The sequence below is a fragment of the Suncus etruscus genome, chromosome 8, assembly GCF_024139225.1.
Source record: "Suncus etruscus isolate mSunEtr1 chromosome 8, mSunEtr1.pri.cur, whole genome shotgun sequence".
Classification (NCBI taxonomy): domain Eukaryota; kingdom Metazoa; phylum Chordata; class Mammalia; order Eulipotyphla; family Soricidae; genus Suncus; species Suncus etruscus.
In genome coordinates, this window is record NC_064855.1 from 5,001 (window position 1) to 32,874 (window position 27,874).

The 27,874-nt window shown below is 42.7% G+C and overlaps 1 protein-coding gene across 1 annotated transcript in view; it reads right to left on the reverse strand.

Moving 5' to 3' along the window:
• Nucleotides 1-17: 17 nt before the first annotated feature.
• LOC126016392 (zinc finger protein 133-like) overlaps nt 18-27,874 on the reverse strand; it is a gene marked incomplete at its 3' end in the record, with an annotated part of 67,001 nt that continues 39,144 nt past the window's right edge. Inside the window, exon 5 of the mRNA XM_049778965.1 lies at nt 18-96. Coding sequence (XP_049634922.1) covers nt 18-96 — 79 coding nt within the window. The remainder of the gene's footprint in view (nt 97-27,874) is intronic.

Below are 27,874 nucleotides of genomic sequence, written 5' to 3' on the forward strand. Positions count from 1 at the left end.
ATGAGACTTAACCTCACACTGAAGCTATGCCCACACTCCCTGCAAATATGGGGCTTTTCCCCTGTGTGCATCCTCTGGTGTCTGATAAGAACTGACCTCTGACCAAAGCCTCGTCCACACACTCTATAAACAAGGGGCTTCTCTCCTGTGTGAGTCATTTGATGTGTGATGATATTTGATCCTTTCTCAGGCCTTACATACTTGTCTCTTAAAATTATTGGCAAGTCTATCTCTGAAACTACCTTTGGATTTTCTTTCAGGCCTGTGTTAATGTCTTCCTCCATTGTCATCTGTCTACCAGCGCTAGCTACTTGGCTGCTCAATAGTCTAGGAAACATTATTGAATTTCTTCTATGCTTCATCCTACTAGCCAAATGTATGGAGCTTTCTTCATGCTTTTGACTTTCAAATGTGTCATTCTTCGAATGCTGGCACCATTGGTTCTGATCACGTGGACGGGAATTCTCTGATTGAGGGGGCTTTCTTGCAGATGTTTCCAAGAGGATCCAAGAGGGATGACTTTGTTTCATGTGATGACTGAGGGAGTTCTGATTGGAGAAGGTAAGAGAGCAGAAGGGACAAGGATGGATTTCTGGCTTGAGTTCTGCTGAAAGAAAGGTTTGGGTCAGAGTAGATATTGACAAGGCTGTCTGAACCATAGCTCTATCTTGTGCTAAAGTCTGTTCCCCTAGCTTTCCTTATTTTGTTGATAAAGCAAGACAAAATCTTCACGCTCCTAAATAGTCTGATGGGTTTTTCTTTTTGGTTGGATTTTGTGGCCACACCCAGAGGTGTCTGCAGCTTCCACTTGCACTGCACCTCCTCTGCGAAACAGTGAGAACAACCAGCATGGCATGTATGGAGAGAGAAAAGAAGCCTCACTGCTGGTGAGAATGCTGTCTAGGCAAGCCTTTCTGAAAAACATGGATATGGCTAAAGAAAGTGGAAACTGAGCCCCCATATAATCCTTAGTACCACTCCTAGATATAGATCCTAGGAACACAAAACACAATGCAAAAATGTCGTTCACACTATGTTCACCGCAGCACTATTCACATTAGCCAGAATCGGGAAACAACCCAGGAGCCTACAACAGATAAGTGGCTAAAGAAACTGTGGTACAGCTACGCAATGGAATAGTGTGCAGCTATTAGAAAAAAAGAAATCATAAAATTGGCTTATACGGGGATGGATATGGAAATTATCATCATATTATGAATCAGAGGACAAGGGATAGCCAAAATAGTCAAACTCATCTGTGGAATATAAGAAAAATAAGACGGTATGATAATAATACCCAGAGACAATAGACTATGACAGAGAACTGCGAAGACAAGCCCCTGATAAGAATCTTGCCACAGTGAGTGGTGAGCACAGAGCAGTAACTGCACAACTATCATGTAAGAGAAACAGAGTGCCAGTCTTAGACTGAGTGGGGTATTGCAGGGGAGGGACATGGAGGACACTGATGCTAGGAAAGTTGCATTGTTGAAGGGCAGCATACAATTTATGACTAAAACTCAACTATGAACATTTCTGTAAACATGGTGCTTAAATACAAATTTATTAAAACAAATTAGTTGAATGAAACCTGGTTGAAGCGGCAACATAGGTGGAGCGAATACATGTTGTTTTCAGATTTTAAATAAGCTGATATGAAAAGGCAAGACAGGTTGGGAGCACCATAGTGAGGAGCTTGGCAAAATCTACATTAGCTTTGTGCTGGGCTTGCTCATAAATGGTTTAAAATATACACAAAAATATATTTCTGAATGGGCTAGAAGAAAGCATAGCAGAGGGGTGTGTGTTTGCCTTGAGGCTGACCTGAGTTCAACTTCCATCATGCCATAATGTGCCCCAAGCCCATGAGGAGTAATTTCTGAAGCACGGGGCCAAGATTAACCCTAATTATTATCACTGAGTGACCTTCAAAATAAAAGGAGAGAAAATCACTTCTTTGGGGATATCAAAAACCCCATAATGATTAAGAGAGCAAAGAAAAAAAGACAGGAGGACCTGAGAAGGGCACCCTGACATGGGGCTGTGCAAACACACTGAGAGCACAACAGGGAGTGAAGGAATCTCAGGATCTGTTCTAAACACCCACAGACACAGAACCAAAAGAGCAAAGGCAAGATAGCAAAGTTACAGATTATTCTGGGACTCAACAACAAGGGAATTGAAAAGGAGCAAAAGAGGTCATGCACCAATGCTTTGGGAGTCCCAAGGCCCAAGCCCAGGGCCCCCATCTCACACAGGCCCATGACAATCCACATCCAAACCAAACTGTGAGCCCAGTAGGCTCTTTCCACACTCACCGGCAAACAGGCTTTGTGGCAGCCTCTCCAGGACTCCTCCTTCTAACCAGGTGATTAGCGCAGGCTTTACCCCAAAATACCCTGCTGCAGAAGGACAATCTTGGGTTAGAAACAATGAAGGGCACAGCAGTCCATACATGAGTCTGGCTCCCTAATGAAAATGGTCACATCATAGAACAAATGAAGAACAGAATTGCTGCTACCATATGCATGTTGGTTATTGCAGAGATGAGAACAGGAGTTTCATTGAGGGAACTGGATAATACAGAGGGAATGGGGGAGCAATAGGTCAGTACTGGTTTTACACATGGCCAATCTTCATTTGACCTTGGCACCCTCTGTACTTCCCTGAGACCCTCTGGGAGTGAGCAATGAGTGAAAAGCCAGGAGTAAAACCAAGAACTGCTAAAGCCCAAAGTTATCTTAAAAAGAGGAGGCTGGAGGCTTCTGGTCCTCATCCCTTTTCCCTCCTGTGCCATTTCAGGATTTCTGGTCTGTGTCAGAGTGGAGACAGGGACCCTTTAGGCCCTCCCACCAACCCTCCTTTTCCTAAACTACAAGGATGTTGGTGCATTTGTGTAAGAACATTTCAATGTACATCATATATTTCCTGGCTTATTGGACCTAGCACTTCTTTTTCGTAGAAAATACACATCTAAAAGCCCAGTTGAACAAACCAATGAATCAGTTTGCAATTTTTTTTATTGTACTCAGATAATCTCACTTGTTTTAGGAAAATAACCTCTAAAGCAGATATACCACTAGCCACTTTTTATGCAATCCATCCAATAGATAACTTTTTTTTTGTTTGTTTGTTTTTGGGCCACACCCATGACGCTCAGGGGTTACTCCTGGCTATGTGCTCAGAAGTCGCTCCCGGCTTGGGGGACCATATGGAACACCGGGGGATCGAACCGCGGTCCATCCCAAGCTAGCGCAGGCAAGACAGGCACCTTACCTCTAGCGCCACCGCCTGGCCCATGATCACTTTCTTAAACACCCTGCTACTACAGCATTCCAACCCACCAAATGCAAAGAACAATGGGAAAACTAAGGAACCTGTAGTTGGGATTTGGAGAGAAATCCTGGCAAATTTCCACATTCACCAAAACACCTGAGCCTTATAGTTGAGCACCTAAAATCAACACTTAAGTTTTCAGCAGCAGAAACCAAGGAGTTACTAGCTGGTTAACATAAGCTACCTATAGACGAACAATTCAACCAATTCAAAGAACTCTTTCAGAAGGTGACGGAATCCATACAAATGGAACTAAAGGAAATAGAAAACATGTTAGCAAGTCACAAAAGTCGAATACAAAATGCAAGCCAGCGTTAATAAAGAAGTCAAAAAAGAAAGGACAGGCCTGGAGAGATAGCATGGATAGGGTGTTTGCCTTGCACGCAGAAGGATGGTGGTTCGAATCCCGGCATCCCATATGGTCCCCCGAGTCTGCCAGGAGTGATTTCTGAGCATAGAGCAGGAGTAACCCCTGAGTGCTGCGGGTGTGACCCAAAAACAACAAAACAAAAACAAACAAACAAACAAACAAAAACAAAGGACAGACAAATCATTGGAAGAAAATGTAAGGTACCTATTGAACAAAGACAAAAGAAATGATCTCCGAATGATAAGAAATACCAGTGGGAGGAAAAAGTGAAAGAAGAAAAACCAGTGAGAGATAACAACAGAGAAATTTCAACTCTCTGGAAAGAGGCTGCTATACAAATCAGAGGCAAAAACAGTGCCAACAAAATAGACCCCAACAGAAAAGCAGCAAAGCATATAGTAATCCAAATGGCAGAGAGAGAGAGAGAGAGAGAGAGAGAGAGAGAGAGAGGGGAGAGAGAGAGAGAGAGAGAGGGGGGGGGGAGAGAGAGAGAGAGAGATGGACTCTTTAAAGCAGTACAGTTGGAACAACTTTAAGTATAAAGAAAAGAACCTGGGCCCAGAGAGATAACACAGCGGCGTTTGCCTTGCAAGCAGCCGATACAGGACCAAAGGTAGTTGGTTCGAATCCCGGTGTCCCATATGGTCCCCCGTCCCTGCCAGGAGCTATTTCTGAGCAAACAGCCAGGAGTAACCCCTGAGCACTGCCAGGTGTGGCCCCCCCCCCCAAAAAAAAAAAGAAAAGAACCTAAGAATTAAACCAGGGAGGAGCTGAAGCAGTGGAGCAAGTGGTAGGGTGTTTGCCTTTCACGCGGCTAACCTAGGATGGAGCACGGTTTCGCCCCCCAGCGTCCCATATGGTCCCCCCAAGCCAGGGGTAAATTCTGAGATCATAGTCAGGAGTAACCCCTGAGCGTCATTTGCCTTACATGTAGATCGACTGGGGAGGGACCTGGTTCGATTCCTAGCATCACATGTGGTTCCCCAGCCTGCCAGGGAAGATCTCTGAGTGCAGAGCCAGGAGTAGTCCCTGAGCACTGAAGGGTGTGGTCAAATGAATAAATAAGTAAATAAATAATTAAATAAAGTTAAAGAATCACCAGATCTCTCATTTAAAACAACCCAAGCAAAAGGAGTGCAATGACATATTCAAAGTATTAAATGAAAGAAGCTTTCAACCTAGAGTTCACTACTGAGCAAACTCTCATTTATGTGAGAGGGAGGGTTAACAAACATTCTCGAACAAAATTGAGCTTGCAAAATTCATGCTAACAACTGACTCTAAATGAACTACTCAAAGAACAATTACATTAATCAAATACCCAAACGTAACAACAACTCTACACAATATAATGGCACAGGAGTCCTATCTGTCAATAGCTTCCATAAATGTCAACAGACTAAACTCTCCCAGCAAAAGGCACAGAGTAGCAGCTCATATCAGGAAATAAAGCCCAGCCACCTGCTGCCTGCAGGAAACACACTTCAAAGTTCAGGATAGACAAAAATTTAGAATAAAAGGATAGAAAATAATTATATAAGCTACTAAAAAACAAACAGAAGCTGGGACAGCCATACTTACATCAGACCAAACTGCATTTAACCTTACTAAAGTACTTAGAGACAAAGATGGACACTACTTATTGATCAGGGGAAGAATAGACCAAGAAGTACTAACCCTGATCAACATTATGCACCAAATGTAGAGCCAGAGAAATATATAAGGCTTTTACTCACAAACCTAGAAAAACATACGGACGGAAATATGATAGTAGTGGGAGATTTCAACACCATTATCTCTGGTAGACAGATCCACTAGTTGGAACACTAGCAAAGACATAAGAGCCCTAAATGAGAGACTAGAAGAAGTAGGACTGATGGATCTATACAGGACCATTTCTCCTCAAAAAGCTGAATTCACATTCTTCGCACACATTCTTCTACACATCCAAGCACACATGGAATCTTCTCTGTAAGAGACTGCTGTAGCCTGCACTAAATAAAGGCCATCAACTTTAACTTCTGTCTCTGGAAAATTCCACTGAGCTGCATACGTGACATCTGGCAGGTCTAGACCCTGAGCTAACAGAAAATCTTGCAACAAAATTAGCCCCTTGTGCTAACAAGGTCAGGGGGCCTGGGACAGGATGCAGATGGTATCTCCTTGTATAGTTTAAGAATATATAGTTTCAACCTTTTAGCTATGTTTTTCCCAACCCCTCCTCCCCTCTTCCTGAGTTGTGCTTGACAAAGAAGTCTTTGCTAATAGTTAACAGATGCCTTGAGTTTGCTCCCCCCTTTTTTACCTTTTTGCTGAATGCCTGTTGCAGATATGTGATTGGTAGGAAAGCTTGTTTGAACTAACCAATGCCTAATTGCCCCGTAGAATTGAATGTAAAGTGTCTGTACCCATTTTTGGTTATGTTCCCGTATCTGAGATGTAATTGAATAAAAGTATGTTTGAAGTAACCAATGGTCTTGGGACACATCCTCCTTGAACAAAACTATATAACTGCTTGTTTGAGCCTAATAAATCACCCTTGATCAGCCACCAGACTTGGTTCGTTTGCTCTAACTTCTCTAAGATTCCTTCACAGGCACTTCAGATAGGCTTGGCCCAGCAGACCCACAAATAAGAGGCAGCTCTCAAAACCCTTTTTCCCCGCTGGTCGGGGGTTAGGAGGAGAACCACACTTCTCTAGCAGAGATATTTCAGGACACAAGTTTAACATACATAAACTCACAAATATAAAAATTATACCGAGCACCATATCAGACCATGATGCCACAGAGATCAAGATTGATTGTAAAAGGGCCCGGAGAGATATAGCACAGCGGTGTTTGCCTTGCAAGCAGCCAATCCAGGACCTAAGGTTGTTGATTCAAATCCCTGTGTCCCATATGGTCCCCCATGCCTGCCAGGAGCTATTTCTGAGCAGACAGCCAGGAGTAACCTCTGACCACCGCCGGGTGTGGCCCAAAAACCAAAAAAAAAAAAAAAAAAGATCGATTGTAAAAAGATGTGGAGAAAACCTAACTCCTGGGAACTAAACAGCTGCTAAAAAAAAAAAACTTGGATCAAAGAGGAAATCAAGGAATAAAGAGATTCCTTGAGATGAATGATGATGAAGAAAAAAACTGACTAAATCTATGGGACAGAGCTAAAGCAGTAATTAGGGAAAACTCATAGTAATAGAAGCCTATATGAGGAAAGAAAAAGACAAAATCAACAACCTAAAGAGACACCTTAAATATCTGGACAACCAACAGCAAAGGAACCCAAACACAAGCAGAAGAAATAATATAACCAGAGCAGAAATCAACAATATAGGATCAATATAAACAACACAAAAGTTGATGAGACCAGGAGCTGCTTTTTTAATTTATTTTATTTATTTATTTATTTATTTATTTATTTATTTATTTATTTATTTGGGGGGGGGGACACCGGGATTCGAACTGATGACCTTCTGCATGAAAGGCAAACGCTTTACTTCTATGCTATCTCTTCAGCACCTGGAAGAACTGTTTTTTTTTTTTAAATAAACAAGACAGACAAACTGCTGGCAAGACTCACAAGGAAAAAAAGGGAAATATTCAAATAAATTGGAACAGAAATGAAAGGGGAGAGATTACAACAGCACCCCAAGAAATACAAGGCATCATAAGAGTTTATTATGGGGCCCGGAGAGATAGCACAGCGGTGTTTGCCTTGCCAGCAGCCGATCCAGGACCAAAGGTGGTTGGTTCGAATCCCGTTGTCCCATATGGTCCCCGTGCTTGCCAGGAGCTATTTCTGAGCAGACAGCCAGGAGTAACCCCTGAGCACCGCCAGGTGTGGCCCCCATCCAAAAAAAAAAAGAGTTTATTATGAACAACTGTAGTCACTTAAGCTAGAGAACCTAGAAGAAATGGACAGATTTCTGGAAAAATATCTTCCAATACCGAGTGAGGAAGTAAAAAGCCTAAACAGGCCTATCACAAATAAGGAAATTGAAACAGTAATTAAGAAATTCCCATCAGGACTAGGTGGGTTTACAGGTGAATTTTATAAAACATTTAGAGATGAGTTACCACTGACTATCCTAAATATCGAAAAGATGGGAATCTTCCCAAATTCCTTCTATGAGGCTAATATCACACTCATTCTCAAAGCTGACAGGTATTACCAAGAAAGAAAACTACCTACCAATCTCACTATGAACATAGATGCAAAAATCCTTAACAAAATCTTAGCAGACCAAATCCAACAACACATCAAAAAGATTATAATCATGACCAAGTGGGTCTTATATTTCAGAAATGCAAGGATGAATCAATATACACAAATAAATCAATATCATACACATCAGTAAAAGGAAGGATAAAAATCACATGATCACCGGAGAGATAGCACAGTGGTGTTTGCCTTGCCAGCAGCCGATCCAGGACCAAAGGTGGTTGGTTCGAATCCTGGTGTCCCATATGGTCCCCCGTGCCTGCCAGGAGCTATTTCTGAGCAGACAGCCAGGAGTAACCCCTGAGCACCGCCAGGTGTGGCCCAAAAACCAAAAAAGAAAAAAAAAAAAAAAGAAAAGAAATAACTAATAATGAGAATATACGAGGGAAATAGAAAGCTTGTCTAGAATACAGACGGGGGTTGGGTGGGGAGGAGGGAGATTTGGAACATTGGTGATGGGAATGTTGCACTGGTGATGGGTGTTGTTCTTTACATGACTGAAACCCAAACACAATCACGTATGTAATAAATTTGTTTAAATAAAAAAATTAAAAAAAAAGAATGCTTAAGCATTTTCAAGTTCAGTGTATTTGCAGAAAGGTTCTAATGTTTATGTTCAGAGAAGTCTATGAAATAAAATTTTGTGATATTCATAAAACAAAGATATGAAATAAGTGGATTGTTTTGAGAATATGTATGCACAATCTGACCTTTGGTGCTTTTATAGCCAACTTATACTGTGCCTATTGCAAAATACCCAGTTTTATAACTTCTGATATAGAGTTCCTGACTGGCAGAGAAAAGTAGAACAGATGTTATAGCTTTTCCTATTTTTTTTTCTTTTGGGGCCACACCCGGCGATGCTCAGGGGTTACTCCTGGCTCTCTGCTCAGAAATCACTCCTGGCAGGCACGGGGGACCGTATGGGATGCCGGGACTCGAACCACCATTGGTTCTGGGTCAGCACTTGCAAGGCAAACGCGCTACCGCTGTGCTATCTCTCCGGCCCCAGCTTTTCCTATTTTTGTTGTGCTCTAAACAGAAAGGTGAATTTGTGACATGGCACCCAGCTATTAACTCAAAACAAAAAGGCATTCCCCCATCTTCCTCTTTTCTTTAAATCTCTCTTTTGATATACAAAGCCCTCCAGGATTACTCTCAACCTTCCCCCTATTGGTATATTGGGAATTGGTTTAATAAAAGAGTTCTGATTTTGGGCTCTGGCAGAGACCTAGAGAAGAAGCCATTACTCTCACCTGACTAGCTTGGGCTATTTCTTTGCCAGTACTCTGCTTAAGACCTCTTCAGTGGGATTTAGAAATATAATCAAGGGGTGATCTCACAACTTGTGGATTTTATTTTACAATCACTTATCATTAGGGAATTCCATATCAAGACAACAATGAGATATCATCTTACACCAGTGAAGATAGCACATATCAAAAATTACTGGGAACAGTCTCTGCTAGGGGACTGTGGTCAGAAAGGAACTCTCCTCCGTTTCACGTGGGAATGCTGCCTGATCCAACCTCTATGGAAAACCGTGTGAAAGGTTCTCACTGTCCTCAAAATTGAGCTGCCATATGACTAGGAAATCCCTCTTCTGTGTATATATCCCCTAGATAGAAAAACTTTCATTCAAAAAATATGTCTTACTACACTGGAATGCCTGTGTAATACAAACACAAAAAAAATGAAAAAGTCAAATTGTCTGTGACCTGAGAAAGGATGCAATGTATTGGTTAACATGATCTGTATGCAGGAACATCAGATTTGATACCAGCCCAAAACAATGTCCCAGTAAGCACTGGGAAGACCCCAGGATCTACTACCAAGTGGAACTGTTGAAATAATGAAAAGAAATTAACTCACTTATAAATTTTGCATCTCATTAGGATTGAAAGAATAGTAGAGAGGAGAACATGTGACCATAAAAAAGACAACACAGGGATCATCACTAGCAACTAAGATGATGTTAAAACCCATCAGGAATGATCCTTGAAAGAGTCCAGAGGCTAAGATCACCCAGTTCATGAAATCACATCACTTTTGGCCAAACTCAGGGTCGACCTTTGGGTCTTTCTTTGCTCAGGGGGCACACTGTTAGGAGAGCATATGTAGAGTCAGGGATCATATCCATTGTGGCCCAGATATGGCAAACCCGTGAAACAATGTATATCGCTAGTCACTGAAAAGACATTTACAAATATAAAGTTGGATTCAACTGAGAAATAAAGCTAGAGATAGCACAGCCATAGGGCTTTTGCCAAACCTAGGACAGAATCAGGTTTGATTGCCAGCATCCCATGTGGTCCCCTTAGCCTGCCAGGAGATATTTCTGAGGAGAGCCAGGATTAGCCCCTGAGCGCTGCTGGGTGTGGCCCCAAACCAAAATAAATAAAAACTTTAAAAACAAAAATATAATAGTAGGGAAGGGCTTGAACTTCAGCTCAGCAGAATCATGTCATGTCCACTGTTGAGCCCATATCCCTGCAGATCCAGGCACCTCCCTGTCACCTCAGGTTGTAGCCCACAGCACCTACCCAGGGCCAGGGTAGCGCTCACCTACTGCCTGCAGGTGCTCGTAGGTCTCCAGCATCACATCTTTGTAGAGCTTCTTCTGAGAAACGTCCAGGCACGCCCACTCTTCTGGGGAGAAGCTCACGGCCACATCAGGGAAGGTCACCAAGCTCTAAGCACACAAAGAGGGGGTCAGATAGGATACCTCAGAGTCCTAGAGGGATTCCAGGCCTCTCCAATCCGCCCTTTCGAGCATCCAGCCTACACATCCTCTCTCCATGGACACCCAGAAGGGATGGTTCCCAGAAAGCCTTATCAGCCAAAATGATATGCCGACAGTATTCAGGAAGGTTCTTGGAGGTGCTGCTTTGCACAAAGACCACCCAGGGCCAATCCATGCATTAGATTCACAGAGCACTGGTGGATGAAATCAAGACTACAAAGCCAAAGGAGCTAAAACAGCAACTCTGGATGTGGCCCCAAAACACACTAGCCCTTCCTGCTGCCAGAGCCCATCTCTGCCCAGGATACAAATGGCGAAAAGGTAAATTCAGGGTCCAGTGAGTGAATCAAACCTGAGTTTGGGCATATCAGCACTCATGGTTCACACCCGAATTCTTGCTGGTGCAGGTCAAAATGATCCAACACAGGCTGGGGCAATAGCACAGCAGTAGGACATTTGCCTTGCATGTAGTCAACACCAGACAAACCCTGTTTCAATTCCTGGCATCCCATATGGTCCCTTGAGCCTGCCAGGAGCAATTTCTGAGTGCAGAGCCAGGAATAAACTCTGAACACCAAAGGTATGACCAAGCTCGACCCCTCCCCAAGAAAAGAATATGACCCAATTCCCAGTAACTATGGCTTCCAGAAAGATCCTTTGTTCCTGTTTCCCAATTAGAACCAGCGTCATGGGACGGCAGACAAGGAGGCTATGGAAGTACACCTGGTTTACTGAGGACAAATGTGGCTGCAGAGCCTGACTCTGCAGAGTGAAGGACAAAAGAGTTGAGCTGCATGCTCTGGGTCTTGAGCAGCACTGCCAGGGAGGGTGCAGAATGGATCAATCCCAGGCACAGGCTAGTGTCCCCTATGTCACCTGAAGAGAGCCCTCTGTGTAGAGTCAAGGAAAAGCCTGAGCACCACCAATGTGGCACAAAATTCCAGGCAAAACAGAAAAGCAGACACAGCACAGCACAAAGCACCTAAAACTAAAACCAAACAAAACCCACAGGAAAATGCACGTGTAGGAAAGGTCCTTGCTGTGTTCTTAAGACTTAGAAAATTCTTCATCAGGAGCCCAGAGGTAGGGACCCAGGCATCAGCCTGGTGAATGGTCAGTTCTCTAGGAGATGGTTGAGGTTTGATTTCCACCGAGCTCCCAGGCAGGGAAGGCAGCTCCTATCCCCCTGTCCAATTAGGTCAGGGGGAACAGTTCCAGTTGTAAAGACCCGCAGGAAATAATTCATACAATGAAGAAGTACAGGAATGGGTTCAAGAAATCCAGTGCTCAAGCAAGGAATCCAAACCACCCAAGCTTTCTGCTCCTAAGAAGGAGTGCAGCTCAGCAGAAGAGGAAGAATGAACCTCTGCCTTCCTCAGACCCCTGCTTTTATGAACAAGAATCAAGTCCCACCCTAGGGTGGGAAAAGAATACCAGGTAAAGAATAATCCAATATACTATCATCAGATCACACCTTAGGGTAGAGTACAATTATTGTACTGGCATCTAAGAGTAACAGAAAAACAGTACAGAACCCTGTGCTGGACCATCAAGACAATTTACTGAGCACTTGCCTCAGATGGGGCTGTCCAGGCTGAATCTCTGATACTCCATAGGTTACCAGTCATAAAAGATATGATTCCAGAGTGCAGAGCCAGAAGAATTTCCTTTCAGCGTGGTGACATAACTTAGAAATAAATCAAAAAGCCTTTCTCCAGGTGAGGGAGGAATGTTATTGTATGGCAGAAATCCTGGGATCAAGGACTCCTTTACCAACATTATATTACCAGAAGCTTAACCCTGGAACCTGGCATCTAATACAATCTCAGACTGGCAGGGGTGACTCAAGAACACTGATTCAGGAGGAAGGTCTGAGCAACACCTGCGTAGCTCCCAAAATAAACACAAAGAACAACAAAAGAAACAGACAACAAACTGCAGAGACCAGGGCCCCTGAAGGAGTGCCAGCTGCCACACCTCTCCCCAATTCCTGCCTAAAACATCTGGGGGCCTTACACTCCTTCCCTTCCCTTGTCCTTCTCAGAGCCCACACTGTTCCCTTACCTGGGGACAGGATGTTAGAAGGTGAGACCCCATCTTCTCCAACCTGGATTATTCCTAAAGTGCAGCAGCAAGGCCAAAGTCCTGGAGAAAAGTCACAGTCCTGAGCAACCAAGATGAGCACAGCCCCTGCCCACCTGCTTCCCGCTGGGTCTTGTTGGATCCCAACCCTGATCAGCACATTTGAACCTGGCATCCACCACCTGCTCCTCCCTGAGGAACATGTGGAAAGCGCCTAAGTAGCGTGTTGTCCACAAAATCAATCTAATGTCCACAGCGCTTACTCAGGACCACGACGCGACCTGCTTCCATGCTCTCTACTTTTTCCGATCAAGAGCTCTGGGGGCGGGAGCACAGTGCAGAGGGGAGGGCGTGGGCCCTGCAGGAAGCTGAGCCAAGTGGTCTAATTGGGGATGGACCTGTGCCCCTGACCTTTCGGGGTGTGGCCCAACACTCCCCAGCCAAAAGTACTGTTCCGTCCAATTCCCAACTGAGAATAAAAACCTCCTTCCCAAGGTACCCAAGGCCTGTGGCCACCCGCTCACAGAAGGGGAGACAGACGGGGAGGCGCTGTGCAAGTGACAGAAGCAGAAATCCATTCTCTGGCGAAATCATCACCAATTCAGGGCCCCAAGAATAGGACTGGCCAGTAGTGGAGTTGGGCGCTCGCTTGCGCGGGGTTCCCTGCTTCTGGGCGTGAGCACTGAGCACAGAGCCCCCGGGGACCAACTGCGGAAACCCCCAGGTGCCCTGGGCAGGAAAAGGACCCCGGGGAGGGAGGGAGGAGGGGGGAGGAAGGGAGAGAGGAGAGAAGAGAGAGGGGGGGAAGAGGGGGGGAGAGAGAGAGCGCAAGGAGGGAGAGAGAGGAGAGAAAGGAGAGAAAGAGAGGAAGAGGGAGAGAGGAGAGGAGAGAGGGAGAGAGGAGACAGGAGAGAGGGGGAGAGAGGGAGAGAGGAGAGAGAGGGAGAGAGGAGAGGAAGAGAGAGGGCGAGGGCGGGAGAGAGGGAGACGGAGAGGAAGAGAGAGAGAGAGAGAGAGAGAGAGAGAGAGAGAGAGAGAGAGAGAGAGAGAGAGAGAGAGAGAGAGAGAGAGAGAGAGAGAGAGAGAGAGAGAGAGCGCGCAAGGGAGGGAGGGAGAGAGGAGAGGAAGAGAGGGCGAGGGCGAGGGCGGGAGAGAGGGAGACGGAGACGGAGAGGAAGAGAGAGACGCTCTGCCCGCAGCCTCCCGCCCGCCCTCCCTCCCGGGCGCCCCGAGGGGCCCCTCGACGGACGGACGGACGAAGGGCGGCGGGGAGAAAATCGTGCCTCGAGGGACCCTGGTCGCCGGGACCCCCAGAACAGACGGAGGCAGAAAGGCGCTTCCTTCCCTAGCGTGTGGCTACGGAGGAAGAAAGATGGCGCCGGGCGTGTCGTCGAGCTGCTTCCGGCCGGCTCCTTAAAGGGCCAGCGCCGCCCGTTCCGGCCCCTTCCGGGCCCGAGTCGGAGACGCCGATCTCGGCCGAGGCGGAGACGGAAGGGCCCTTTTCAAAGAAAAGAAGCACGCCCGTCGCTGTGCGTAGTTAGAGCCCAGTGTGTAGCCCATCTCCACCCGTGTGAAGGCCAGGCTCAGGCCCCCACAGAACCGAAAGAAAACGCACCTATTCGCCAGTTAAAATACCCCAAGAGAGGGGCCGGAGAGAGAGCATGGGGGTAAGGCTTTTGCCTTGCATGCAGAAGGACGGTGGCTTGAATCCCGGCGTCCCATAGGGTCTTCCGAGCCTGCCGGGAGCGGTTTCTGAGCAGAGAGCCAGGAGGAACCCCTGAGCGCTGCCTGGTGTGACTCAAAAACCAAAACCAAAACCAAACCAAACCAAACCAAAACAAAACAGTTCAATCCTCGCCATCCCATAGGGCCCATGAGGCAGCCAAGAGTCATTCCTGCATGCAGACCAGGAGAAACCCCTGAACATTGCCAAAATGATTTTTACAGCATCTCACTATTGCTGAAACATATATGTATATATATGCACACACACACACACACACACACACACACACACACACACACACACATATATATATATATATATATATATACTAAAACATCAATGACTTTGTTTCTCCTTTTAATTATTTTATATACTTTTGGGGTCCCCACCAAGCCATCCTCATATTTACTCTGGCTCTGTGCTCACGAATCACACTTGGTAAGTACTATTTACAATAGCCACGATCTGGAAACAACCCAATTGCCCAAGATCAGATGAGTGGATAAAGAATCTTTTGGATACGTAGATGCACTGGAATTCCATGTAGCTGTTAGGAAAAATGAAGTCATTGGTCTATACATGGAAGGATATGGAGAGTATTATGCTGAGTGAAATGAGTCATAGGGAACAAAACAGATATAGAAGAATCTCACTCACTGTGGGATATAAAAATATATAAAAAATAATATAGTATAGCTGGAATATCCAGAGACAATACAGATGAAAATCAGGAGAACACTGGTAAGAACATTGGTAAGAAGCTTGTCACAAATTGTGGAGTAGTACAGATAGAGTACAGAAGGGACCACTCTGCCAGTGACAATAATAGTTGAAACTTAACACTCTGCACACGAACTATGTGCTAAAATGAAATGAAATGACATGCACAGTTTCCCCTCATTAACGGAAGTGCAACCCTGTTGCAAGTCAGTCCTTTATGGGGCTGACTGATGGAGGGATGAAGCATGAGATCTTTCTCCTCCAGCTCGGAGCACACATTGGCCACCCTGTTCAGCCGGCGGTTCTGAGTTGAATGAGGTGGGGATAAAGCTTCAGAAGATAACAGCTTTATTCAGTGGACAAGGCTGAAGCCAAAAGCCCCAGAATCAGTCCTCCCCCCAAAAAAGCCCCTGCCTTTCACAGACCCTTGCTTTTATAATCAGAATCAGGTACCACCCTGGGGTGGGAGCAGAATGCCAGGTCACACCCTAGGGTAGGGCACAATCATTGATCAGGTTAGGATCAGTAACATAATAATCCCATGGAAATGTTTACATATACAACAATTACCCCATTTTTAGTAAACAAACATTAATAATATACACAAATAAGTAATATTGTCTATAATTATTAAGGGAAAACTAAGCAATAATAAAAGAGTGGCTGTTTGCATAAGCGCATCACAGGAAAATGTGTGTCTAAAGTCAGAAACATGTGTCAAGGAACCAACTATAAGCTCCAGAGCTGATAGATCTACGACGTACAAGATGAAGAATTCCAAGTAATTTTTTCCTTGGAAAAGCAAATGGAGAATCTGAAATTCAATGATCAAGGATCTAGTAGGCAATGGGGAGCTCCTGGGGCAATCAGAAATTGTAATTCGTAGACAGAGACCCTTCGAAGAGACACCAGAAAGGCTGTGTAGCAGGCAAGAAGAAGCACATTTTCCATACAAGTCCAGGTAGGCCAGAAAGCAGTGAATTAGGCCCTTATTCTGGAGGAAGAGGCACACACCCTCTGCATAGTGGGGGGGGGGGCACTGTAATGATGATGAACTTAATCCAAGTTCTTAGTCCAGGCAGAAGTCCATATGAAGTCCGAAATTGATGTACCAAGTATGGCCGATTATTTATAGATGGGAGCTTAAGTCACAAACCAGAACAAAATGTTTAAGACAGAGAACCTCCCTGTGTAAACAAACAACTTGAGGGTCCAGCCAAAATGGATAGAACCTCCTTTTTTTTTTTTTTTTTGGTTTTTGGGCCACACCCAGCATTGCTCAGGGGTTACTCCTGGCTGTCTGCTCAGAAATAGCTCCTGGCAGGCATGGGGCACCATATGGGACACCGGGATTCGAACCAACCAAGGCAAACGCCTCTGTGCTATCTCTCTGGACCCAGAACCTCCTTTTAAACCTAATATTTTTGCCTATGATGTGCCCACGCAAAAAAACCTGAGAACAGACACTAAAATCATTTAGGAAATTATAGACAACTATATCTAACCCACTAACCTAAAATCAAGAAAGCAAAACCCCATTGTAATACAACATCAATTCCTAAGATTAAAAACTAAAATGGAAAAACATTAATTACAATAGTCAAAAGAAGTGTATTACCAAATTCAAAGGATTACAATTATAAGAAAATTACAAAAGGTGAAATTTCTAGAGTCCAGTGCCAATCTCTAAAGATGAGGGGTCTGGAATCTGAAAAGTCCGGCCAAAGACACTTGATGAGTCTGGAAAAGTGGGTTGCAACTTGGTACAGGGTACAAAACTCCAAAGTCAAGGATTTCTTCCTCAGGCCGAGATCAGGAGGCATGTAATTGTGGGTGAAGGAGATGATTTGCACATGTGAAGAGATTTCTGAAAATTAAATGTTAAGGGCTAGAAAGAGAGAGAGAAGGATAAGAAAGACTAAATTGGGGAAGATATAGTTAGGAAAAGGGGAACTATATACAAAATATGCAAAACAGACAGGCACAGAACAAGACATACACATACAAACTTCACAACAAATATGGCCATAACACTTACTCATACTTACTAAAAATATTTGTTGGAAAGGATCCAAAATAGAGCAAAAGAAAAAATTCAGCTGATCAACAAAAAGTGCTTTAAAATGTAGTAGTCGGCAAACTGTTTAGATGAATAATTTCAAAATTCAGATAAAATTTTTTTTATGACAGAGCAGAGCAGAACAGATCTGAAAGAGAATTTCATGCACAATACAAACATGGAAAACTCTACTGTAAGTGTATGACAGTATATATACAAAGTTACTGTATAACAGTAACTCTCTGATAGTCAATCATAGGTGAGAAACACTGTGAAGAGAGTAAACCTAAAAAGTATCATTATGTCAGCATTATGAATTTATTTCCATCTAAAGATGTATATTGAGGGAAATAAAGCAATGATGTTAGAATAAAAAGAATGAAAGTCATTAAATGAGTATACCTAAAAAAGAAACACAACATTAATGTGATGAGAACTTTTTCTTTCAGGTGAACCTTGAGTAAATTAAATGGTAAGATTTCATAATTTACTGTGACCTAGAGCAATAATAAAATAAAGACATAAATCCACCATACAAGGAAACACATTGGGGGTCCATGATTTTTAATCCTATTCATTGATCATGCCTGTGGAAAGAATCATAGAGCATTAATAGCAACCAACAAGGAAGTGAAATGATTATCTGGTGTTCATTGTATATCTTTAAGAAGTATAAAACAGAATGTATGCTGCTGTGGATTTCACCAATGTATGAGAGACTTTTTTGATCTTCTTGTCATCAAAATTGATCCAGTGTTGTCTTGCAGCAATTTTACAATATGAAGTACAGTGTCCATAGTGAACTTTACCATAATGGTTTGACACTGATGATAAGTTGTAGTTCTTAATCTTGCTTTTATTTTCTGAAGTGAATTCTACTAAATTGAGGTCTTCTAAAGGAAAATCCACATAAGTATGCAATTTTTTTTATTTGTTTGCCATCAAAAGCAAAACGTTTCAAGTGTATTATTAGTACTGGTGGCAGTTTCCATAAATATGTTTTCTTTGAAAAATCCCTTCTAGTGTTGCAGCTGTTGCACTGAACTTTGTTGCCATCCTTTAAATCTTCTTCTTTAAAAAATTCAGAGAGGCATTCCTGTAATGTACATTTATATGTAGATGTGACAGCCAGAGACAAATGAACAAATGTCTCATAAACCTCAGACTTTTGGTAGCATGTGAGACACTGTAGTATAGATTTGAATTGTCCTTGAAAGAGATCATTAATAATAGATTTGTGAGCCTCTTGGTGTTCTGGACAAGATTGTTCATAATTTTCATTTTCCATGAGATGTATAGTTTTATCTGTCATTAGATTTACATTAAGCAGAGCTTTTGCAGAAGCTGGGTCCCCTGTTTGTGACATCAGGCTGGGAAAATCCACGAAACTACGCCTGCCCAGTGGGGCCCAACTGTGAAAAACTGTGAGTGCTACCTGTGTATGTCTGTCTACTGTACTCTTGCATGAAACTCTTGGGAGTGGGCCAAAAAAGAGACTCCAGAAAACTCGCTCTCCCAGAGGCCATTTTCAGGGCGGGACTCCAGAACATAAAAACCGACTAGCTTTTGCAGAAGCCGGGTCCCCTGTTTGTGACATCAGGCTGGGAAAATCCACGAAACTATGCCTGCCCAGTGGGGCCCAACTGTGAAAAACTGTGAGTGCTACCTGTGTATGTCTGTCTACTCTCCTCTTGCTCTTGGGAGTGGGCCGAAAAGAGGCTCCAGCAGAGCACGGCCGCTTCACTTCACTACGCGGCCATGCGCTCTTTCTAAGAAAAGAACACCATTGCAACAAGAAGAAAAAATCACACTAAGAACTGTGCTATATCACAGAAGCAAGCATTTCTCTCCGGACTGTCTTCTCTGTTGCATGCTCGGGCCTAATATTTGATCCAGTGTGAGGCTTCATCCACAGAGGACTCCCCTACCTTAGAGGCAAGTCAGCCCATCCAGAAAGGGCATAGCCAGAGGAGTGTGCTGCCTGCATCATATAGCCAATGAATACCACCACAACACGTAGAAAAACCCACAATACAAGTGTGACAATGGGGAAACAACGCAGGCCAGCATCAGACATAGAGAATGAAGATGACAATTCTGATGACCAGATAATGACCAACCAACTAATCAACCTCTCAGATAAGGACTTTAGACTAGCAATATGGAAGATGCTCAACGGACTCAAAGAAACCATGGATAGAGTTGAACAGAACACTAATAAGAACCAAGAAAATATGAAGACAGAAATCACAAAACTCCAAACTGAAATAACATGTCAACTAACAGGCCTGAAAAAGTCAGTAAACGAAGTGAATGACAAAATGGATAAGCTCTGGGACAGGGTATCAGAAGCCGAGAATAGACTTGGTGCTGTGGAAGATGAGATAAATAACAATTCCATACAACAGGAGAGATTGGAAAAAAAACTTAAAGCAAATGAGCAGACAATGGAAAAATTAGTCAAAGAATGGGAACAGATGAAAATAGAAGTCTATGATAAGCTCAACAGAAACAACTTAAGAATCATTGGAGTCCCAGAGACCCAGGAAGAAAATTTCCAGGAAGAATCAACGGTCAAGAACATCATTAAAGAGAAACTTCCAGAGCTAAAGAATATATGTGATCAAATCCTGCATGCTCGAAGAGTACCAACCAAAAGAAACCCCAGAAAAACCACCCCAAGACACATCCTAGTCACAATGACAAATCCTACAGATAGAGACAGAATTCTGAAAACAGCAAGATCAAAAGGGGAAATTACGTGCAAGCAAGCATCCTTGAGATTTACAGCAGACCTGTCACCAGAAACACTCAATGCCAGAAAGCAGTGGTGGGATATTGTGAGAAGACTGAATGAAATGAATGCTTCACCCAGAATACTATACCCAGCAAAACTCACTTTCCGGTTTGACGGAAGAATACATGGTTTCACAGACAAAAAACAGCTCAGAAACTTTACAGACACAAAACCAGTCTTTTTTTTTTTTTGGTTTTTGGGCCACACCCGGCTGTGCTCAGGGGTTACTCCTGGCTGTCTGCTCAGAAATAGCTCCTGGCAGGCACGGGGGACCATATGGGACACCGGGATTCGAACCAACCACCTTTGGTCCTGGATCGGCTGCTTGCAAGGCAAACGCCGCTGTGCTATCTCTCCGGGCCCACAAAACCAGTCTTAAGAGAAAAACTGAAAGACCTAATTTAAGACAAGACTAACCAAAAGACACACCAAATTTTGACATAAAGATGGCATTAAATCCCAGGACAATACTTTCTCTCAACGTCAATGGACTAAATGCACCAGTCAAGAGACACAGAGTGGCTAAATGGATCAAAAAACTCAATCCAACCTTCTGCTGCCTACAAGAAATGCACCTGAATAGCCAGAACAAACATAGACTCAAAATAAAAGGCTGGAGAAAAATTATCCAAGCAAACAACACCCATAAAAAAGCTGGAGTGGTCATACTAATATCAGATAATGCAAACTTTATACTCAGGAAGGTGGTAAGGGACAAAGATGGACATTTTATATTAATCAAGGGGTATGTAGAGCAGGAAGAAATAACTCTCCTAAACATATATGCACCGAATGAGGGGCCAGCAAAATATTTAATACAACTGTTGACAAATCTGAAAAATAATATCAATAACAACACAATAATTGTGGGTGAACTTAACACGGGTTTGTCAACACTGGATAGGTCAACCAGACTGAAACCCAACAAGAATATACTAGACCTGAGGAGAGAAATGGAAGAAAGAGGCCTAGTGGATATATATAGGACACTCCATCCCCAGAAACCTGGATACACATTCTTCTCCAATGTACATGGGACATTCTCCAGGATAGACTACATGCTGGCACATAAAACATACCTTCATAATATCAAGAGGATAGAAATTTTGCAGACTACCTTTGCTGACCACAAGGCTCTGAAATTATTTGTGAATTCCAAAGGGACTCAGAAGAAAAACTTTAACACCTGGAAGTTAAACAGCCTCATACTGAATAACCAGTGGGTCCGAGATGAAATCAAGGAGGAAATCAAAAGGTTCCTGGAAACAAATAACAATAAAGACACAAACTATCAGAACTTATGGGACACAGCAAAAGCAGTACTGAGAGGAAAATTTATAGCTTTGCAAGCATACATCAGGAAGGAAGAAGGAGCTTACCTGAGTAGCTTAATGACACAACTAATAGAACTAGAAAGTGCTCAACAAAAGGACCCAAAAATAGGAAGACAGAAGGAAATAACAAAGCTGATAGCAGAAATCAACGAAGTGGAAATCCAAAAAACAATCTGAAAGATCAACAAAAGCAGAAGTTGGTTCTTTGAAAAAATAAAAAAGATTGATAGACCACTGTCAAACCTAACAAAGAAAGAGAGAGAGAAATTTGATAACTCGTATTAGGAATGAAAAAGGAGAGATCACTACTGATATGACAGAGATTCAAAGGGTAATCAGAAACTACTTTGAAAAACTCTACACCACTAAAAATGAGAACCTGGAAGATATGGATAAATTCTTGGACTCTTATAATCTTCCACGGTTGAAGGAAGAGGATGTAGCATATCTAAACACCCCCATTGTAGCAAGTCAACCCCTGAAGAGGTTGACTGATGGTGGGATGGAGGATGAGGCCTTTTTCTTCCAGCTCGGAGCACGTGTCTGCTACCCTGTCTAGCCCACTGTTCTGAGGTGAAATGGTGGGTAAACAGCTTGCAGACAGTCAAGCTCGTGGAAATATTCGCTTTATTCGGAAGACAAAACTGAAGTCCAAAGATTCAGCTTCAGTTCCTTCAAAAAGCCCTGGTATTCCACAGACTCTTGTTTTTATCCACCAGAACCAGGTACCACCCAATGGTGGGATCAGATATCAACCAATGGTGGAAGCAGAATGAGGTCCTACCCTAGGGTGGGGGCAGAATGCCAGGTCACACCCTAGGGTAGGGCACAATCACCAATCCGTTTAGGGTGAGTAACATAGTAATCCCCTAAAATATTTACATACACAACACCCATCACTATTGATGAAATTAAAATGGTAATCAAATGTCTGCCGAAAAACAAAAGCCCAGGCCCAGATGGATTCACTAATGAATTCTTTCAAACTTTCCAAGAGGAACTACTACCAATCCTGGCAAGACTCTTTCATGAAATTGAACGAACGGAAACACTTCCAAATAGCTCTTATGAAGCCAACATCACCTTGATAACTAAACCAGAAAGAGATGCTACGAAAAAAGAAAATTACAGACCAATATCGCTGATGAATGCCGATGCAAAGATCCTCAACAAAATCCTGGCAAATAGGATTCAATGCCTCATTAAGAAGATCATTCACTACGATCAAGTAGGTTTCATACCAGGAATGCAAGGCTGGTTTAACATCCGTAAATCTATCAACATAATACATAACATCAATAACAAGAAAAATAAAAACAACATGATCATATCAATAGATGCAGAGAAAGCATTTGATAAGGTCCAACACCCATTCTTGATCAAAACTCTCAGCAAGATGGGAATGGAAGGAACCTTTCTCAATATAGTTAAGGCCATCTACCAGAAGCCAGTGGCAAATATTATCCTCAATGGAGAAAAACTAAAAGCCTTCCCTCTAAATTCTGGCACAAGACAAGGCTGTCCTCTCTCACCACTCCTATTCAACATAGCACTGGAAGTACTTGCTATAGCGATTAGGCAAGAAAAAGATATCAAGGGAATCCAGATAGAAAAGGAAGAAGTCAAACTCTCCCTCTTTGCAGATGACATGATACTCTACTTAGAAAACCCTAAAACTCTACCAAAAAGCTTCTAGAAACAATAAACTCATATAGCAAGGTGGCAGGCTACAAAATTAACACACAAAAATCAATGGCCTTTCTATACACCAATAGTAATAAGGATGAAATGGACATTAAGAAAACAACCCCATTCACAATAGTGCCACACAAACTCAAATATCTTGGAATCAACTTGACTAAAAATGTGAAGGACCTATACAAAGAAAACTATAAAACTCTGCTCCAAGAAATAAGAGAGGACACACGGAAATGGAACCGCATACCCTGCTCATGGATTGGCAGGATTAACATCATCAAAATGGCAATATTCCCCGAAGGCATTATACAGATTTAATGCTATCCCTCTAAAGATACCCATGACATTCTTCAGAGAAGTGGATCTGGCACTTTTGAAATTCATTTGGAACAATAAACACCCTCGTATAGCTAAAGCAATCATTGGGAAAAAGAATATGGGAGGAATTACTTTCCCCAACTTTAAACTGTACTACAAAACAATAGTTATCAAAACAGCATGGTATTGGAATAAAGACAGGCCCTCAGATCAGTGGAATAGGCCTGAATACTCAGAAAATGTTCCCCAGACATACAACCACCTAATTTTTGATAAAGGAGCAGGAAATCCTAAATGGAGCAGGGAAAGCCTCTTCAACAAGTGGTGTTGGCACAACTGGATAGCCACTTGCAAAAAATTGAACTTAGACCCCCAGCTAACATCATGTACGAAGTTTAAATCCAAATGGATTAAAGACCTCAATATCAGCCCCCAAACCATAAGATATATAGAACAGCACATAGGCAAAACACTCCAGGACATTACAGGCATCTTCAAGGAGGAAACTGCAGTCTCCAAGCAAGTGAAAGCAGAGATTAACAGATGGGAATATATTAAGCTGAGAAGCTTCTGCACCTCAAAGGAAATAGTGCCCAGGATACAAGAGCCCCCCACTGAGTGGGAGAAACTATTCACCCAATACCCATCAGATAAGGGGCTAATCTCCAAAATATACAAGGCACTGACAGAACTTTACAAGAAAAAAACATCTAATCCCATCAAAAAATGGGGAGAAGAAATGAACAGACACTTCGACAAAGAAGAAATACAAATGGCCAAAAGATACATGAAAAAGTGCTCCACATCACTAATCATCAGGAAGATGCAAATCAAAACAACGATGAGATACCACCTCACACCACAGAGAATGGCACACATCACAAAGAATGAGAATAAACAGTGTTGGCGGGGATGTGGAGAGAAAGGAACTCTTATCCACTGCTGGTGGTAATGCCGTCTAGTTCAACCTTTATGGAAAGCGATATGGAGATTCCTCCAAAAACTGGAAACCGAGCTCCCATACGATCCAGCTATACCACTCCTAGGAATATACCCTAGGAACATAAAAATACAATACAAAAACCCCTTCCTTACACCTATATTCATTGCAGCATTATTTACCATAGCAAGTCTCTGGAAACAACCAAGATGCCCTTCAACAGACGAATGGCTAAAAAAACTGTGGTACATATACACAATGGAATATTATGCAGCTGTCAGGAGAGATGAAGTCATGAAATTTTCCTATACATGGATGTACACGGAATCTATTATGCTGAGTGAAATAAGTCAGAGAGAGAGAGAAAAATGCAGAATGGTCTCACTCATCTATGGGTTTTAAGAAAAATGAAAGACATTCTTGCAATAATAATTTTCAGACACAAAAGAGAAAAGCTGGAATTTCCAGCTCACCTCAGGAAGCTCACCACAAAGAGTGATGAGTTTAGTTAGAGAAATAACTACATTTTGAACTGTCCTAATAATGAGAATGTATAAGGGAAATGGAGAGCCTGTTTAGAGTACAGGCGGGGGTCGGGTGGGGAGGAGGGAGACTTGGGACATTGGTGATGGGAATGTTGCACTGGTGATGGGTGGTGTTCTTTACATGACTGAAACCCAAATACAATCATGTATGTAATCAAGGTGTTTAAATAAAAAAAAGATTTACATTAAGCAAATCCTGATTCAGTCCCTCTATTAGAAACATCAGTCGTTCATGAGGATCCTGCTTATTGTGTTTAGCAAGCTGGTCATTAAGTAAACCAAATATTACTTTGAAGCTTTCAGGGTTAATATATCTATGAAATCCATTTCCCATGGTTTTGATGAGCTGACCAAATTCTTTGGCCAATTTACTTTCATGCCCCATTGAATTTTCCTGTTAATATCCTTTTTATAATGATCTTGATGAAAATACTGAGTCAAGTCTGAAATATTATACAGGCATTGCAATATTGAATTCATGTAGCAAGAGTTTCCTATATTTTGGAGCCAAGTTAAGACAGGTTCCTGCCTTTTCTTTTGCATCTTGGAATGTAAGAGTTTATTACTACTGTCAGTCTCACTCAATGTATGGTATGTGAAAGCTAAATCCTGTTCCCTGCCCCGAAGACCTCAGCAATGTTACTGTTGTTAGTGTCTTGAGTATTCTGTATTTGATTTGAAGGGAAGTTTATAGTCTGTACCTGATCATTTGTCCTAGCCCGATTTCTAACAAGGCATAATGGGACCCAAAATTTCTTGGGAGGGTTGTAATTTGTAGAAACATAGGCATAACCCCTTCCTCTCAGGAGAAGATATCCAGCTATCTATTTTTCATCTTCTTGATCCAAATGGGTGTATGTGTTGTCTCTTGTCTCTGAATATCTTCTTTAAAATGTCTTTTATCTGCTGTGTAATTTTCCCCTGGGGGTAAGTTTAATTAATTTAATGTGATTAGAGTCAAAGATAGCAAATCAGTTGGAGATAAGCCTCTTTTTCTATTTTTTTTTTGTAATTGAGTTTTTAAGGTTCTGTGAGCCCTTTCCACAATGGCCTGTCCCCGACAATTGTGAGGAATCCTCTTCAAATGTTTTATCTGCCATTCTTTACAAAAAATTCAAAAGTTTTGCTAATATAAGCTGGCCCATTATCAGTTTTTATGGAATATGGAATACCCATCACAGAAAAACATTGTAAAAGAAAACTACAAACAGCCTTAGACTTTTGAGAAGACATAGGAATTGCCCACATAAACTGAAAATGTGTCCATCATAACATGAATATAAGGTTTTCTTGGAAATAAATCTGTTTGAGTTATATCCATTTGCCAAAGTTCGTTAGACTCTAAGCATCTTGGGTTAGCTCCTGCTATGTGAGTCTTTTGTTAACAGTGCACATATGTTGCAGTTTTCTACAATTTCTCTAGCTTGCCTCTATGGAATTTGGTAATTCGCATGTAAACTGCGAGCACTTGTGTGTAGGGCTGAATGTTCCTCTACAGGTGATTTAAATATAGGCATTGCTAACAAGTCAGCAGTTTTATTTCCTTGAGCCATCGATCCTGGAAGACCTGAGTGGGCTCTGATATGCGTGATGAAGATGGGTTCAGTTCCTTTTTGAAGAAGCTGTTGCAATTGTTTAAGTAAATTCTGTATGATTGGGTTATTAGCATTAAAGGAGGCAGTGGCTATTACAGGACATAAATTTACCACATACAAAGAATCAGAAACCTTCTGGCCTCCCAACTCTTGAAGGACCTCTTTCCTTCCAGGAGTCGGCAGTCTCTTCCAGCATGGGGTTCGGCAGGCCTCCGCCATGCCAAAGGCCTTTTTAACCAGGCCTGGGGGGTGCGGGACTTGGGTGACCCCAGCACCCCTCTACCGCCTTGCTCCACGTCTCCAGGGCTTTCCCTGGGCCACATGCCTGGGCAAGCTAGCAAGTTGGGTCCCTTGGAGGAGCTTGAAGGTTCCCCTAGGCTTAACTTGTGGGTGCTGAGAGCTGCTTGTTTGCACTAAAGCAGTCACTGGTAATTTCTTACCAGTCTATATGTTTAAAACCGTGTGGGGGCTAGTGCCCCCGTGTGCACAATATACATTAATAGTACTCCCTATCGTTGAATTATGTTTTTGTGTATGCAGAATGTCCATTTTGTTATCTGCCCTTTCGCACACCCCTACAAAAGCTCATTTTTTCTTTAACTCTCTCATCCCCTACCATCATTACTCCACATTTATCCTTTTTATCTTCAGTACAGCAGAGTCCTCAGTCACAGACCAAAGTGGTGCACTGGAGTTAACACTGCCTCCAACTATTTCAAAAGGCATAAAATGTATATGTATGTCTTTTCAACATTTTATGTGTGTTTTCTTTGACAGTTATAGCTCTCGCTAAATATTTTCTTATACAGTGGCGATTTTCTCCATTTTTATCTTTTCTTCTCTTTGTGAACTCTTCAATAGGGAATTTTGTGAAAGAGTCCCTCAGTTTAATGCTTATGTTTGAACCAAGTCACGGGTATTGTTGGACGTGTTCTTATGCCCCCACATCACCGATAATGCCACGCGGCTTTATTTCTTGTTTACATAGGCACATTAAAACGGGAAAATACTATACATACAAATAAGTTCTTATCTAACAGAGGTGGGAACATACAAATCTTGTAGTGCAATGGGACCTTATACCCTGAACATTGACATAATGACCTGGCACAGGCCTCAAAAGAATGGTCATTCTCCATCCACCCCTGATCTAGAGAAGCCATCTATGAAACATCCAAGGTTGTCTATAACATCACCTGGAAGCAATCCTCTACCAGGGAAGACACTACTGCTGCTCTGACATCGACCTACTGAAAAGAGACTTCCCTTAACACTGAGAAGACTTAACAACAACAACGACCTGATTACTGGACAGGGCTTTCTGCATGGCCCTTTAATTGTGAGGTGAAACTATAGGATGCTCCACACCAGCCTGACTTTAATGTAGAATATG